We start from the raw sequence: 18937 nt of genomic DNA, 5'->3' as shown, positions 1-18937 counted from the left end.
AGGGTGAATATGATATCCTCTTTTTAACATTATGTTAAAATCTATCACAAAATTGGATTTTTGCAATAAAAATGTCAAAAATTTTTGCTCGCTCGCTTATATATATATATATTTGCCCGATACGCCATATCGCCCCCTCAAAATGTTTGCCTTATGACGCCATTGCCTGTTCCATGATATGACCGGGAAATTTTTGGCTCTTGCCCCCCCTGGCCACCGACCCCTGTTACGCCGCTGTACTGTACATACCCAAATAATATTTTATAAGACCCTGTGCTTACTAATTAAGTAGGTTGTTTAGTTTGAATAAAAGGTGTCATATGACAAAAAACAAATGTTGATAAATGGCTTTTTAATAAGTGTGTTTTACAATGTAATTGTGTTAAACAGAACAATATATTACTTTATAATAGGTTTTGCTGTTGTTGTTTTATCATTTTGCATTATGTTCTTTTATTTTAGAAAATGTATATTCATCATTGTAAATATGTTCATTTTTATACGCATATTCATTATTGTAAATGTGTTCATGTTGAGGCTTTCATACTCACCATCGGGGTTTGAGAGAGCGTGATAAAATCTTATCTTACCATCGACAGGAAGCCCAAATACACACACTAGATACATAGTCATAACATATAAATAAAAATACAGGAACAATAAAGAACGTAAATGTATCCTGACAGAATCGTGGCCATGCATAAGTAATTACCGAGGCATGCCAGCCATGCATCGGTAAATACTTCTGCATGGTTTCAAAAAAAAAACGGTTCCAGTCTCACCTTGAACGATTTTTCAAAAGTCCAAGATTTTTAGCCTAATTCGAGCCTCTAAAGCCGAGTTAGCCCTTATTGTAAATGGAAGGGAAAAAAACACTGCCCGGTATCTTCATGATTTAAACTGATACGAAAACTGAATTATGGCCAGAATATTATCTGTAGTCTATATTGTCACAGTTTTTGTATATGTATTTATTCATGTATTTTTAATTTAATTTTCAGGTAAAAGAGCTGACAGAAGTAAAGCTGCGAGGCGAGTCATCGATAAAATTCAAGTTTGTACGTTTGATATTAGTGATACTTGATTACATTTCCTTTTATTCAAACCATGAAAACGCATTAACACATTCGGAGTACAAAATATCTGCTTTTTAAAAAATAAAACCTTAATTCATTTTCTCAAAAGAAGTTTAAGTATTAGTTCCTAAAGAAATTATACATGTAGTTTCATTCACATGAACCAATCATTACAATATAGATGTTTCTCCTAGACCTGTACCAAAGTTGTCATAATGGTTAGAAAAATATTTATACAAAATCAACGATGCATATCTGAACATTTGTTTTATACGTGCATAAAAAATGTCACTACTGGATCAGTTCGGACCAGTAATTTGTCCCTGGTAGATTTTATGCGAATTTTATTAGTGGCCAAAGAAACCAAATGAACACTGTGACTGCAACCAGCGTTGCATGTAGTCCGGGTTTCAGCCCACGAAGCGCGAAAATATGCATAAACACACCATGTAATATTCTTAGCATTTGAAGGATATTAGGTGAGCCGGGTAGGTGAGCTACAAAATGATAAAGGTTAGATGGTGTCATAATAAACGGTTATTTTTGGTGATTTTTCACATTTCATTTTTAACTAACGAGTCAATGGGGAAATATAAAGTAGTGCTTGGCTTGACCCGGTCACTATGGGCATGAGGGCACAATGCTAGAGTGCTCACCTTAAAGCCCCTTTCACAATTGACGTACGACCACTTGCGACCTTTTGGTCGTGCGACAGGCTGCAACAGGCATCAATCGCCAGTCATCTCATAATATCGCACATAGGCTTTCACAGTTGCAACAGCTGTCGTACAACAAAAACAACCAGTAAAACCCGTTGCACGAGTAAGTCGATTATGATCCTATTGTGCTCGTGCGATCACATGCGAGTGTTGCACGAGGGATTGCGAGGGGAACGGTCGCACACAACGGTAGTGCAATGTTGTAAGCCGTTGCGATCGGTCTTGCAACAGTCTTATGGCACATCATATTATCGCACCCAGTCGCAAGACAGGTCTCTGTACATGTAGGTCGCTAGCACATGTGCAAGTGTTGTACGACCTCCAGTCGAGTAAATGCGACTACTTAGTTGTGCCACCTCTCGCACCAAGTCGTGCAACGTTGAACAACACTCCCACGATGATCGCCCGACCGATGGTACGACCCCGGATACGAGCTGATGCGAGTGAATCGGTCGTATTTGATCGCGTTCGGATTTTGAACATGTTCAAAGTTCAGATGTGACCAGTCACGACCACCTCGAGTTCGTGCGACCGTCTACAACGACTGCGAGTGCTCGCAAGTCACCAAGAGATCGATCGTGCAACAGCAGAAAAAAACTGTTGCAGGCGGTCGTAAACTGGTCGGATGTCAATTGTGAAAGGGGCTGTACGGTCGCATACATGCGAATGCAACGGTAGTGGAATGTTGTAAGCCGTAATTTCGATCGGTCTTGCAACAGTCTTATATTATCGCAACCAGTCGCAAGACTGGTCTCTGTAGGTATCTAGCGCATGTGCAAGTGTTGTACGACCTCCAGTCGACTAAATGCGACTATACGTAGTTGTGTCACCTCTCGCACCAAGTCGTACAACGTTGAACAACACTCACACGATGATCGCCCGACCGATGGTACGACCTGATGCGAGTAAACCAATCGTATTTGATCGCGTTTGGATTTTGAACATGTTCAGATTCAGATGCGACCAGTCACGACCACCTCCGACCACCTCAAATTCGTGCGTTCGTCTACAACCACTGCGAGTGCTCGCAAGACACCAAGAGATCGATCGTGCAACAACAAGAAAAATCTGTTGCAGGCGGTCGTAAACAGGTCGTACGTCAATTGTGAAAGGGGCTTTACCGACGACGCAAGAACACGAGTTGGTTAATCAAGTGGGTTAATCTTCAACTGAATGAAACCGAAAAGAATGATACCTTCACCCTTTGTGCTTGGCGCTCAGAATTTAAAGTGCAGCATAATGATCATAGCAGTATGTCAGGCAAAGTCCAATGGTAGAAAAGTTTAGAAAATTAGGTGGTTACCGATGTAAAATCTAAAGCTATTATCAGGTTAAACAAATCTAAGTCAAATAACGCGGTAGATGGGCTTGTTGTCTGTTGCTTCTAGCTTTGTATATCTACTTGATATCGCTGGTATTAGGAATAAAGAGAGTGGATTTTTTTTTTTTTTTGTGGAGATTCCTTTTGGGCCATATGTTTGTGCCAGTAATAGTTTCAATAGTAAGAATTTCCTTTTCTAGTGATTTAAATTGATTTCTATATACACTATATACAGCCAAGAGCGTTAAACAGCACCCTTCTCGGCACACGGACACTGTATTTAATTGATAGGCATGAGATGCCTCCGTATCAATTTTCCGGACTAAACCTTGAAGAAAATACTGGTAAGTGGATTAATATTAGATTGGATTCAAAGTAAGAGAAAATCATGCAACATGATATACAGCCCAACCATGTACCACTGATGTACGTCTAACTTCATTGTGTAAATCAATAGTTGTCCTCTGTACTCTTCGTGTCCTGACGGATACTCCCTATCTTTAGTGATGTCATGTCAGTCTGCTTTGGTGTACAGTGCTTAGTTCCTGGTGACTTATGGGGTGTTGCAAGAAACTTGCGATCAATTGCAAGTCTAATTTTGGTCCCTAAATCAAACATATGTCTTGTAGTTAATTGCAAATAAGTGATTGATTGCTAATCTGCTCCTTGAAACAAGAAGTTTAATCTGATTTGCAATGATTAACATTGATCTATCAGTTGTAAAATTGCAACAGAATATTTGCAATTGATCGCAAATATTTTCTTGCAACACCCCCTTAGTCGTTAGGTTACCGGTGACTTACACAATACATCATTGCGCTGTTGCAACATGCACGGTTGTACTCTGTATCTATTGATTTTTGATTGCCCATAAAATCACTGTGGAGGGGAAAAAGATTATAAAAAAGAGTTGTCCTATTAATGGATTTTCCTTTTCTTAAATGTATGTATGATCATCATAGAAGGTCATGTGGTTAAAATATACATAGGCCTAAAAATTAAAATTCTCCCATGGATTATTATTTTAGCCGTGTATTGAACTGAAACCCTAAGGAAAATGCAAATGAATATACAATTCCACTATTTTAGTGGAACATTCTATAGTGACTGTGTATTTTGACCATGCCGGTCTAAAATATAGCAAAGATAGAATAAGAGATTCTTTCAAGAGAAATGAATTAGGGGTCGTTTGATAAATGATGTATCCCTTTGTAGATGATTTAGCCCCACAAGAACATGGTCCAGTCCTGCGTAAAGAGTTACATGATTTAAGCGAACGGCTTAATAAAACACACGGCTGGAATGGAAATTAAATCTAATTGTGTCGCAGGGTTGTTACATATTATCTTAGTAACATGTTTCAGTGTATTCTAAATAGTACCCTGTCTACCCGTCTGTGGGTTGATATCAATACCATAAACTAACGCATTATATTAGTGTAATTATTAATTTATTACTTCTTCATTAAATCCTAGCTCAAATGAATGTTCCTGATAAATACTATGTTGTGAATTTCTTTTCAGCCGAGATCTCTTTTATAAGATATGGAAAGGAAGTACCTGTGTCTGTGTTTTGGACTATCGGTGGCGGTGAAACTTGTTTAAAATTTGAAGACTTATTACTACTTAATTTCCAAGAAGTTATCTCTGCACTGGTTCCATTGTGCCAAGCAGTGCAACATATCATCATTGACTTTCATATGCTTATGTTTGATCGGTATATTCCTGCACATGACACCAGACCTTTCATTCCAATGAGATCAGTCCTCACCGTTTGCATTAGCGACATCACGTACACATATCCGAATGCACCAATCATATCGATTCTCAGTGATTGGTTTCCAAATGCAAAGAGTCTTGAGCTATCTTGTAACAGTGATGATTTTATACACGCTCGAAAATACAATTCCGACCCCCCACTGTCTTCCTGGAGACAGGTAAAATTAGACTTGCGGAACGGACACTCAAGAGACTTCGTCACTCTCGAGACCATCTTCCTCTCCCTTTCTTCTGCCTGTCAAAACATAGAATCACTCTTCATCAAAAGCACTGAAGCTTTCCAATGGGGCAAGTCAAGCACAACCATCAAAGCATGTAAATTACCTTATCTGACTGATATCCATCTTGAATTTCGTCGGTCTGAAGAGCACTATGCACTTCAATTGATAAAAGACTTGCTATATGACGTGAATCCTGGTTTGAAGTTTGTCAAAGTAAAAGGTGTACAGCTAGGAAACGTAGTATTGAACAGTGTTGAATGGTCCCGAACATCTTCAGATTGTGGGTTGCAAATTAAAGGTGCATCAGCGGCTGTACCCATAACTTCGTTAATTGATCTTACAACTAGTGACTTTAAAGATGTTACTGTTCTTACACTTGTCAGTTGCAAGACTGATTTCGGTCAGTCTGAAAGTAAGTCCCTGCAAAGCCCGAAGGAACTTGGTACTCTGCGGGAAATCAGGTTCGTTGGTTCAGAAAACCCACTTTCCAAATCTGACAGGAACAAGCTTTCGGAGTTGTATCCTAATGTCAAAGTGACTGAAAAACAGGAGAGTCAGGAATCATCTGAAGAATCTCAGGAGGGTGAAGGAATACCTTCCAAGTTGGACAAAGCCTCCTCTCAATCACTCAAAACCTCTCCAATAGGTGAGTTGATAGAGATTGTTCTTCAATATGATTACCACATAATTGTGATTTATTCAAACTTACCTTTATGGAAAATAATTATATTTACAAGGCTTTATATTATGTAAAGAAAAAAGTTAGTAATCATAATAATAGTAATAACGTTGTACTTACCAAGGGTAGCCACTTCAGTTCCGAAACCTGTTCTCCCAGCGGGCCCTGCTGTTATCATCAACCCTATTCTGGTGCACACAGCTTTTTGAAGAATTACTTCATGCCGTACCGATTTATCTCACTTGGGTCGAGTGCAGCACACTGTGGATGAATTCCTTGCTGAAGGAAACTACGCCATGGCTGGGATTTGAACCCACGACCCTCTGTTTCAAAGTCCGGAGACTAATCCACTGGGCCACGACGCTCCAAGTTAAATCTTACAATAGGCATAATGGGGTTAATAGGAATTTACTTCTGCAGACATGGAAATTTCGGGGAAAATTTACTCATGCAAATTACGCATATAGATAGGCTAAACTCCCGTGCACTTTCTGATATTTCCTCAAGTACCGTGATGCCGATGTTTCGTTAACATATTTCATTGTTTGAATAGGCGATTCATTGTTGAAAGACATGTAGATATAATGATTTATAATATATCACCGAAATTTAAAAATAATGTGTAACTAGTTGTAAGGAAAGAGTTGTTCCTTTTATTACTAACCTTTTTTTTTATATACAGATGAACTTGCTGAGGAAAAGGTTGAATTTCATGAAGATACAGGCTCAAAGAACCCTGAAGGTGGAGAAGAAGAAACCTCATGGCAAGAAAAAGAAGAGGAATTTGACGTCAACCAAGGAAGCCTGCCCCGTGTATCAGGTTTTATAGGGGTAGAATAATCAGGAAAAGTTGTCTTGTAGTACACAACAAGGATTTGTTTGGTATTGAAACATGTGTACTAGTTTGCATGTCATTGAGGATTTTTGGACGTAATTAAATTTGTAATGTTTACAGCACGAAAGATAAAGAGGGAAGACAAAAGATAACTGTGGATCTTTTCCTTGTAATGCTAGCATGTTACTCAACTAGACCTTTTTTATAATTTGATTTAAAAAAACACATTGACCCAATGGGGAAATAGATGTTTAAAAAATTGCCAAAGTTAGAAAAAATTCTTGTTCAAATACGATATTCCACTTATCATTTACAATGGATATTTCAGAATGTCCCCGAGTCGTGGCAATGTTAAGCGACAATGATTTATTAGAATTTTGAAGTTAAAGTTTTGTAATAAAGAAGTGCAATATAAATATTTTAAATAATTTTCAGTACCTGATGAAGGAGATGTCGAAACAACCAAGAAGGAGTGCTGCAAGAGAATTGGAGCTGATGGTGGTAGACTGCGGCTAAAGTCCTTTGGGATTGAACTTGAGATACCTCCTGGTGCAATTGACAGCAAAGAGCCACAAGAAATCTCCCTTCGTGTTCTGACCGATACTCCTAATCTTGGTGACACCAAAGAAGAGATGTCAGTCTGCTTCGGCGTACAGTGCTTAGCTCCTGATGACTTAGTCCTGAGGTCACCGGTGACTTACACAATACCTCATTGCGCTGTTGCAACCCGGTACTTCAGTTTACAGGCAGTCCTATACTCAGGAGAGGGGAAATACTCGCCACGTAAGAACTTGAACGTGCAAGGCTTATTTTATTATTTTGTTTATCATGGAGGCTTATAGGTGTCATCCAGATGTTAACTTCGTTATGTCTGTAACCCTCAGAAAAAATGACGATGATGACGAGATCTCGTCTTATCTGCATACTGTAAAAGGGACGATGCGATGACGTAATTTGAGATCCCGTCATGTCGACATCCTGTGTGAAAAATGATAAAATTATAAAATGCTATGATCTTAGATCTGGTAATGTGTACTTCCTTGGAAAGAAATAATGAAATGGCAAGATTTCGGATCTCGTCATGTTTAGATCTTTTAGAAGAGATGATAAGACCCCTTGATAATGGATCGAAGATCTTGTCATCTCATCATTTCTTCTCCACAGGATGTACACACGACGAGATCCGAGGACGCGTCATCTGATCATTTCTCTCAATTGTGCATAGACATGACGAGTTGCAAGATCAAAGTATCTGATCATCTCTTCTATATAGAGGATGTATATTGATCTGAAATAATGTCATCTGGGGGGGGGGGGATGAGTTCATATGATAATATGAATATTTTGGGTGACATTTTCAAGATTCCGTATTAATCAAATGAAACAATTTCAATACTTTGTTTGAAAAGAACAAAACATCAGTAACGACTTTGATCAAAAGATTGAGTAAAGCGTAAATTGAATTTGTTAACTTAACTGGAAAGCTCACCATGACGACTAGTTAGTCTTCATATAATAACAACGAATAACATTGGTAAAGGGTTGATGAAAATCCACCAAACAATCAGTTTTAATAACAGTTGTTACGTCATGTGTCATATGCATGCAGACCCCTATTTATCACTTAGTGTAAACACCATAAATCGTTTAAAATGATTGAATTTCATAATTCCCCCTTTTGCTTGATATAAGATGAATGCACATATTCGTCTTGTCGAAAGGGTATGAAATAATGTGTATGATGATATAACCACAGCCCAGATATAAAAATTAAAGCAAATATATTTTTAGAAAACTTGCATTTTGGGGAATGTATACACAACAACCATGACAAGAAGTAAGTCCCCCTTTAAACGAACCTCCAATTTTAGGAATATTTTTACATGACCGTGTAGGTAATTTTATGACCTACCTCTGAGTGAATGCTGCGGATAAATTTTATGTCATGATTCAGCTAGCACAGAGAGAAGGTAAAATGTCATTCTTTGAAAATCACAAGCCTAATATCATGACCTTGATTCCATTTTATCGGAGTGAATTCCACTTTCCCATCATGACAAAATTAATGCTTTAATAGAAGCCATGTAAAAGGTACTTTCTAAAGACAATACAACTTTTTTGCTAAATTTCTTGGTTGAATAAACAGAGACCAAAATTTGCTATTAACAGATGAATTACACATTTCTATCGATACAAAGTGATGGAATAAAATGACATTTACTTTTGGCATGAGTAACTTGAAAAATATTTTTAATTTTACGGTTCAATGAGCATTTTAATGAAAATAAAGTAGCGATTTTCAAGTATCATAGGCGAATATTGTTTCGTTTTAGGAACTGAAATTCTCTTATCAACTTTTTGTGTTATGTTCATTACCAATTAACATGTTTCAATGATTCAAAGACGTTCAATTAAACATTCACGCTTGAATGAACATGTGGAATGTAAATACCTCTTTTTTAACGTTATTAGGAAAAGGCAAGTGCTTCCTATGAATATCTGCCACCAACCTTCTTGCATAATTCATTTGATTTGATTTTCATGAAAATCGCAATGTCTAATGATTCACTATCTACACAATATTCAAAAGTTTTGTAAATAAGAAGAAGGTTCAGGGCCTCGGCCCCATTCTTTGCCTTATCGAATGATTTTGTGTGTGTGTGTTTGTGTGTGCGCGCATCCTCCTTATAGACAGTGTCACTGTAAAGCCATGTGCGAAGTTTCATTTAAAAAACCTGTTGGCAGAAGTTACCAATATCGTCCATGAAACAAACCCTTACTTCACTTTTGTTAAAATTTTGATTTACTTTCATAATGACATTGTGTACATTGGGAGTGCATAAGTTTAAGAATAAGTGAACTTTTGTTCAATATGTGGAACTTTTCTTTCAAAACTGTCTTTAGCAATGTCATTTGGCAGTAATGCTTATCAACCTATGGGCAGAATTCTGTGCAAACATGAAATCGATTTGCTTAGTTATGGATTAGTGAGCACGCATCAAGGGGGGGGGGGTGGCATTTCTTATGGCACAGACTTACTTTGAGGGGTTATAAAGGAATAATATGAACGAATTTAGTTTCAAATGTGACCTAATTGATGCTGTTTTTTATCATCCATCATTTTGTCCAACAACCAACAGCCTACGCCCAAATTTGTAGTTACACAACTTGAAAAAGACTCTTGTGGCTTTCAAAAATGGTCACTTTTAATTCAAACTTTGATTAATCATGCATGACGCAACCCATCAATCTTATTTTTCCCCACGAGCTACCTAATGAGTGTAAAAGAACCAGCCAAGAATGTTATATCTCCAAATTATTCTGTTCAAAAAACATTTTGATTTAGGGGGACTTTGTCTTTGTTTAGTATTTATCACACGACATTATCTGGAGGGAGCTCCCTGTTTGTTACGTCACAAAATAATAACTTCAACATTTTACATTGTTATTTATGTTGGCCTTTGAAGGATTTTCATCACACCCTCACCAACATTTTTGTTTTATTGTTATCAAAACGAATTCACTATCCCTTTAAACGATATCTATTCATTGATTCTCTTTCGCAAATATCATGCCCTTCCATCAAAGATTCCATAACCATTTTATTATTTTCCAATATGTAATTGCAGATGCAGTTATTAAGGAACGGAAAGTACTGTCAAGCTCTGGAATACCTAGCTGCAAGATCATGAAGGAGGTACTCAAAATCAAGATGGATCATTTTTCGTGGGCGAAGATTATGATCAGGATCAAGAACATCTTCTTTCGCGGAAAGAGGATGTGTTTCGTGCCGTTTAAAGAGAAGTACTTGTCTCTGGCAAAGACACCTCTCATCTTACATGCCAACTTTTATGATGATGTGGAAGGGAACAAAGAGGTAAGTTTCACAATTTTCCCATTTTAACGAAAATACTGTTTTGATGATATATCTTGCCATGATGGGTCAGTGTTAGAGAGGCCCCCGGGGGGGGGGGGCACTTCCATTCACGAGTGGATACCATGCGCGACCATGGGGTCTCGAAAAGCACCCTAAACACGTATTTTCCAAATACTGAAAATGCACCACCTAACAAGTATTGGCATGTAAAACTTTACCCCTAACAAGTATTGGAAACAAAACCATACTCTTGGCAAGCATTCCCTGAAATACACCCCTAAACAAGTACAGCCATATATGTCACGGGTCGTTCGGTCGTCGGTTTTACCTTTACACATCATTTGGTTTAGTACGACTCCACCTTCCACACCTCGCGCAAATCGGACCCTAAACACGTAGTGTTGGGGCAAAATTTACATCCTTTATAAAACAATTTAATTTTGTTTTATCATCCCCAAAAATTTGACCCTAAGCACGTAACTTTCCTAGCGAAGTAGATAACCTTTTTTCATTACTTTTGTGTTTTTGACACCCTTATCACGTTACGTACGTAACGTGCCCTATCTTGAAAAAGACATCCTTTTTACGTGTTTTTTTGGTCGCGCATGGTATCCCCTCGTCAATGTAAGTGCCCCCCCCCCCCCGGGGGAGAGGCCACCTCATAAACGATCGGGAGTGGGATCGATCCCGGTCGAGTCAGACCAAAGACTTGCAAAATTGGGACCTTGTCCCTTCTTGTTAGGCGCTCAACGTTACGATTAGATTGGATATTTAGGACAATTTATTGCATCTGAACCATAAAGACAATTTTGGTAACTCATTATTGAGTGCAATTACCAAGGAATTTATGTTTTCATGTGAGGAATAGACGTTAGTGTCGTCTGCAAATAATGTCAACGATAAGCGAGAAGTTGTATTGGTTAAGTCATTGATATAAGTACCAAAAAAAACTAACGGGCCTAATATCGATCCTTGTGGAACGCCGCATCGGATTGGTAACAAAGTTTTAGGAAACGTTATTATACACTACATATTGTTGTCTATCGGCTAAATAACTCTAAAACTAAGAAAGAGCAAAACCGCAGATTCCATATTGATTAAGCTTTTTAATCATAATTTCAATACTTCTCAGGAAGTATAACAGGAAACCAATTGATACCATATCAAACTTTCTTTTAAGACAGTATTACTCATTCTTCTTCCAGCTAAACTTCTGACGTTTCCTATTCACTACATTCCTGGTTCTCACTAAAAGGTCCACTCCCCAAAATTCAGGGTAAGATTATGACGTACAGATGGTTTTGGTCAAGCGTCCAAGTTTGATCAACACATGTTTGGTTGAAGAGAGTCTTGACCAGACCAGTATAAAAGGGGTTCACTTCTGAACCCAAGTCAGAATAGAAATTTGAGTTTAGATTACTTTTAGAGATTGTTCCAGCATGCATACAGATTAGAGACAGAGCTACAGAAAAGTTTATATTTCATACTGCAGAGTAAAGTCACGATCAGACTTACTCATATATTCGGCATTATCAAGTTAAAATCATCTCTAATAAATGTTAATATACTGTACATATTGCATTACATTTTCTTCATTTAATTCTGGTTGAAAGCAAAAGTGCAGTATATCCCAACAACAACTTAACACCAGTATTGTGGTCCTGAAGGGACATCATAAAAAGATCAAAATCGCGAATATTGACGACGAAATTCGTAGCGAATTGGTCTAGACGAAATTTACGACGTCGCCAATTTCCTCGTGAATTTGTTTTGCTTGCTTGGGCGGTTGGAGTCCCCCGCTCAACAAATGACTTCATTTTGTGATATCTCTTTGAATTACCATTTTTCTCGTAGAAGAGGGACTTTTTGTATTCCTCTTACTCCATTTCTTCTTAATTATTATATTCGGTGTACATGCACCATTTTGTTCAAGTTTTTCACCTTTTCTCTCTGATCGTAGGTAGCAAACAACCGATGAATTGTTCGGTGCTTTTCATTGCAATACTATGCAGCTCGGGCCCCCATGTTGCCGGGGCGCTTCAGCCCGAATATCGCTAATAGAAGTGGGCGTGTGCAGTCAAAGAGCTTTTGATGCTAGTTTTTCCTGGTGTAGAGCGTATTGTTTTAAGTTGTAATATATGCTTCAAGTTCTTTGACTTTGTGGTGTTGATAATTCAGTCGCGGAATAATATTTTACATGGATAGGGGATCGGGGCGAATTTGCTCGGGCGCCCTAATTGCTAAAAATAATGTTCGTGGTGTAGCTGTGTGGGCATGGCGAGCCGAGGAATAATACGTTTTAATTGGGGGCTTATTATCATTTTTTAATTGGTTTCTGACCAATATGTTTTATGATAATCATTTTTTTTCCCAATTTGATCTAATTCTCAGTTCAATAAGGGACACTTAAGAAAGAGAAATAGCTCGGCCGCTTCAATCGCTCCCTCAATTTTAGTTTCTTCGCATTCATACGTCCTTTCCTTCATTCATTGTTTGTTTTGTAATCTAATTATCATCTAGTTACCTTTTCGTCAACTTATTAATCAGTTTATTAACCAACATATTGGTTACTGACCAATATGTTTTATGATGATCAGTTTTTTCCAATTTGATCTAATTCTCAATTCAACAAGGGACACTTAAGAAAGAGAGACAGACAGAAAGAAGTAGAAAAAGATGGAACAGGAAAAAGGGGATATAGAGAAGGAAAAGAAGATGGAGAAATATATGGGTCGGAGGGACTCCCACTAAAGAGAGAGAGAGAGTGTGTGTTACGATACTGCAACAAATAACAATTACAATTTATTTTTGAATTTGATGTATTTTTTAATTAAAGGAAATACATGTAGATCAATCAACAAAATAAAAACAAAACATCTTACATGTCTTGAAGATTTAGATGTGCAATCCAAGGTTATGATATTAAGATCCAAACAAAATCCAAGTTGGTTGGTGAAGAATCCGTAAATTAAACTTCACAATGATGGCGATGATGAAACTAATGTTGAAGCATAATGAATAACATAAGAGTCACTGTAACGAGTTGAAATGTCCGTGAAGACGATGTTGATGATGATTAAACAGTCAATTTCCGCAATCCATGGGTTGAAAAGCGTTCATTAAAACAGGTTGATGATCTCGATGAGAACTAAGAATTCCTCTCTCGAAGTAACTGCAAACAGTTCATTGATGGCGTGCAAATAATTTCACAGATGATAAATGTTGTATTCCAGTTGGAAATAAACTATGCTCTGACATAAAGTCTGGCGTGAAACTCTGAGTTCTGATCTTATATGATGATGTCCTTGAAGAAACTGCCAGCTTATATACAAATTATTAACTATTCTGGAAGCTTCTAGTATTGTCTACAAAAAGATCATTTTGCCAATTTCTAGAGCAGTCTAATTTTAAAAGACTCTTGAATGACCTCAGTAAAATTAACAACATAGCTAATCCTATTGTTCTTTTCACTGCCACTCCGAGTCTATTGTAAAGCAATCTCTATTCAGAAATAACAAAATTCCTCAGCCTTTAAATAGGTGTAGGCATGCCTAACAAAGCCTTACCATAAAGCTTTACAGAGACATTGTGGAATATTCATAATCATTGTATGCTAGAAATATATTTAAAGAGAAAATAACTAAATGAAATGAATGTAATTGCTCTTACAATTCTACTCATATATAAGAAATATATTGGTCGGAGGGACCCCCCCCCCCCCCTAAAAGAGAGAGAGGGAGACAGAAGAGAAAGTTAAGGAGAAGAAAAGGGGGAGAAAGAGAGGAAGAAGAAGGAAGGAAAAAACAGAAAGAGGGAGAATAAATAAAACAGAATAATTTTTAAAGATAAATGAATATAATTGGGCTAATGGGCCTTTGTTCCCTCCTTCCCCCACCCCCTCAAAAAAAAGTGAGAGAAGAAGAAGAAGAGGAGGAAGAAAAAAAGAAAAAGGAGAGAAGAAAGAACAGAATTAAAGATAGAGATACGGATCGGGGTCAGAACCCCTCCCCTCATTTCCTTTATTTTCCCTTTCATTTGTCCTCCCTTCTATTTTTCTTTCACCTTCTCCGTCTGTTTCCTTTAATTTTGTCTGCACCTCCATTGGCTTTTCCCCTCTTAATATTTTTCTTTACTTCTCCCGCCTGTCTATGTTTTATGGTGGGAGGGGGAGGGGTGGTTCCAGTCCCCCGGATCCGTTTCTCTATCTTCATTTCTGTTATTTCCCCTTCTCTCCCCTTTCAGGGCCTCTCTATCAATAGTTCAATACTTCTGAAAACGATGGAGATTCTTAGAGAAGTAACACACTGGTTTTTGATGCCTTCTTCATCTTCTTGGAGCAATACTGCTCCTACTCCAACATCACACGCACCAATAGCTACTTTGAACGGCTTTGTGAAGTTTGGAGCTACCAAAACAGGCTCATTTACCAAAATGGCCTTTAATTTCTCAAATGATCTCTGGCATTCGTCAGACCAAACATACTTCACTTTTGCCTTCAGAGGACTAACCACTGTACTGTAATATGTAACAAATTTCCTGTATAAGCCACTACGGTTCTAGGACAATTACCCCCCGGACAATTACCCCCTGACAACTACCCCCGGACAATTACCCCCCGCACAATTACCCCCCCCCCCCCGGACAACTACCCACGGACAATTACCCCCAGACAATTACCCCCGAGGACAATTAACCCCCGGACAATTACCCCCGGAGGACAATTACCCCCGAAGACAATTACCCCCAAAGACAATTACCCACCGGACAATTACCCCCAGAAAATCCCCCTTGTCTTCGGGATCAATGTTAAAATTAAGCGGGACCCAATGTAAGTTTTGGTCGGTGGCACAGGTTTTCGAAATATTTTCTACTTTATCTTACGTTAAAAATTTTTCTTTCTCTTTTATATTGCTCTTTCTCCTGTTCTCTCACTTTCCTCTTTTTCCTATGAGGGCCAATTGTACCAATATTATATAGAACAACTATTTGTTATATAATCATTATTTATTAAATAATAACTATTATTTAAATATAATTTACATTTTATTTGTATATAATTACTATTATATAAAATAACATTTCAAATTATTTATATATAATTCCAAGTAATACTTCATTATTTGTAAATAATAATAGTTCGACATTCCATTATCTATAAATACTGATTATTTGTTTTTCATTATTTATAAATAATGATTATTTGATTTTTCATTATTTATAAATAATGATTATTTGTTTTTCATTATTTATAAATAATGATTGTGTTTTTCATTATTTATAAATGATTATTTGTTTTTCATTATTTATAAATAATGATTATTTGTTTTTCATTATTTATAAATAATAATTATTTGTCTTTTCCTATTTATAAATAATGATTTTCGTTTTTCATTAATTATAATTAATGACACTACATACTTCATTATTTATAAATAATTGCAATTCGTTTTTCCATTATTTATAAATAAGTTCTTTATTATTTATAAATAATAATTATTTAGTAACAATGCCAGTGCACATTTCTTTATTTATAAATAATTTGTTGAGTTTCCCATTATTTATGAATAATGATTATTTGTTAAATAATGAAAACGTCTACTTCATTATTTATAAATAATTTTTTCGAGTGCGCCATTATTTTCATTATTTGTAAATAATCATTATTTAATGTTCGAGTTTTCCATTATTTATAAATAAAGATTATTTGTTAAATAATGAAATATCTACTTCATTATCTATAAATAATAATTTTGTTTCAATATCCCATTATATACAAATAATCATTATTTATATACAAATAACCATTATTTATAAATAATGGAAAAATCGCTATAACATGCAAATGTGGGACCGCCCATGATATGAATATTCATGATGCGATTTCCTTTTTCGTGATTTTTCTTCACAAATTTTTTTCCATTTCCTCTTCATAATGACATTTCTTGAAGCAATTTTCTAGGGATATGGTCTGATTGTAATGTTCTTCATTTTCTATATAACTTCGTCGTCGTAGAAATGTCAAAAAGTGTAATTTTATACGATTTTTCCTACAGTTCACAATCCCCACAGGCGCGCGTGTATTTCACCTTTTCTCTGTGATCGTAGGAACAACCCAAGGGTTCATTACATGTTGTCGCGCACAGAAAAATCAAGCCATAGAAGTCGCGTGTTGTGGACACCAGAAGTGAGATCCCAGCACGCGAGACCCACTTGTTAGAAATCCACTGAAAAATGCGGTTCATGGTGCGACCTTAGTATACGGTACCTCGCAATACGTGTGAGTGGGAACAACCGGTGAATCGACGGAATGCTCTTCATCGAAATACTACGTTGGTTGGTTCCCGGAACTGTCGGGCGGAATTTAGCCCGAAATCCGGATCCTTAATGGAAGTGGATCAAGAACATATGAGCTGAGAGAGTGAGTGTACGTGCATCAGGCCCTTCTACTTTCTATAATTTTTTGTTTTTTGTTTTTGTTAAGTTAATTTTTCCTGGTGTAAAGTTAAGTTTCAGTATATTCAAATACTTCAAATACTTTTAATGCTCGCAACGACAATACGGGGGCATGATGACCCCTAAATTTTTGAAAAAAAAATTCACCAAAAGTGTGCACGAAAGCCTTCATATTTCACTTTTAAAACTCCAAAAAGTGCCCAAATGACAAGCTTGGTCACTTCGCTGTGTCGCTTTCAACTTGAGAACGAGTGTACGAGCATGCTCCCCCCCCAAAAAAAGAAGAAATTCTGTGTACGGCCATGCTCAAAAGAGCCTGGCACATTGATTTATATATATTTTTCATTTTCATTATTTTTATCTCATTATCACCATGGCCTTACGCAGAATTTTTCCGGGGGGGGGGGGGAGCATGACGCGCGTAAACTTTCTCAAAAAAATTCTTGAAAAAGCGAAGCGACCAAGCTTGTCATTTGGGCTCGCTTTCAAGATTTTTTTTGAGAAAGTTTACGCGCGTCATGCTCCCCCCCCGGAAATTTTTTTTGCGTAAGGCCATGGTGATAATGAGATAAATATAACGAAAATGAAAAGTAAATATAAATCAATGTGCCAGGCTCTTTTGAGCATGGCCATACACATAATTTCTTTCGGGGGGGGGGGGGAGCATGCGCGTAAACTCGTTCTCAAGTTGAAAGCGACACAGCGAAGCGACCAATAAGCTTGTCATTTGGGCACTTTTTTGAGTTTTTAAAGTGAAATATGAAGGCTTTCGTGCACAATTTTGGTGAATTTTGTGATAATTTTCAATATAAAAATAAGTTTTCAAAAATTTAGGGGTCATCATGCCCCCGTATTGTCGTTGCGAGCATTAAAAGTATTTGAAGTATTTGAATATACTGAAACTTAACTTTACACCAGGAAAAATTAACTTAACAAAAACAAAAAACAAAAAATTATAGAAAGTAGAAGGGCCTGATGCACGTACACTCACTCTCTCAGCTCATATGTTCTTGATCCACTTCCATTAAGGATCCGGATTTCGGGCTAAATTCCGCCCGACAGTTCCGGGGACCAACCAACGTAGTATTTCGATGAAGAGCATTCCGTCGATTCACCGGTTGTTCCCACTCACACGTATTGCGAGGTACCGTATACTAAGGTCGCACCATGAACCGCATTTTTCAGTGGATTTCTAACAAGTGGGTCTCGCGTGCTGGGATCTCACTTCAGGGGAGCGTTTCATGAAAGGACTTGTCGGACGTTTTATCCGACAAGTCCCATTTTATCCGACAGTTACCATAGTAACAGTACCTCTCAGCCAATCAACATCAGAGAAAGATGTCAGATCTGACAACTTGTCGGATGAAAATGTTGATGAAACACTCCCCTGGTGTCCACAACACGCGACTTCTATGGCTTGATTTTTCTGTGCGCGACAACATGTAATGAACCCTAGGGTTGTTCCTACGATCACAGAGAAAAGGTGAAATACACGCGCGCCTATGGGGATTGTGAACTGTAGGAAAAATCGTATAAAATTACACTTTTTGATATTTCTACGAAGACGAAGTTATATAGAAAATGAAGAACATTACAATCAGACCATATCCCTAGAAAATTGCTTCAAGAAATGTCATTATGAAGAGGAAATGGAAAAAAAATTTGTGAAGAAAAATCACGAAAAAGGAAATCGCATCATGAATATTCATATCATGGGCGGTCCCACATTTGCATGTTATAGCGAGTTTTCCATTATTTATAAATAATGGTTATTTGTATATAAATAATGATTATTTGTATATAATGGCAAACTGTAAAAATTGTTTATAAATAACGATTGTTTATAAATAATGGGATAGTGAAACAAAATTATTATTTATAAATAATGAAATAGATATTTCATTATTCAACAAATAATCTTTATTTATAAATAATAAAAAAACTCGAATATTAAATAATGATTATTTATAAATATTGA

General features: G+C 37.0%; 1 protein-coding gene across 1 annotated transcript; it reads left to right on the top strand.

Moving 5' to 3' along the window:
• The first annotated feature begins 1005 nt into the window (after window positions 1-1005).
• On the top strand, window positions 1006-15027 carry LOC135158110 (uncharacterized). The gene is made up of 7 exons (XM_064115407.1): window positions 1006-1058; window positions 3352-3460; window positions 4640-5761; window positions 6477-6614; window positions 7065-7412; window positions 10259-10506; window positions 14749-15027. The coding sequence occupies exons 2-7, from the start codon at window positions 3415-3417 to the stop codon at window positions 15025-15027; spliced, it is 2181 nt and encodes a 726-aa protein (XP_063971477.1). The 5' UTR covers window positions 1006-1058; window positions 3352-3414.
• Window positions 15028-18937: the final 3910 nt, after the last annotated feature.

The sequence above is a fragment of the Lytechinus pictus genome, unplaced genomic scaffold (assembly GCF_037042905.1).
Source record: "Lytechinus pictus isolate F3 Inbred unplaced genomic scaffold, Lp3.0 scaffold_37, whole genome shotgun sequence".
Lineage (NCBI taxonomy): Eukaryota > Metazoa > Echinodermata > Echinoidea > Temnopleuroida > Toxopneustidae > Lytechinus > Lytechinus pictus.
This window is presented reverse-complemented; position numbering and strand designations above follow the sequence as displayed.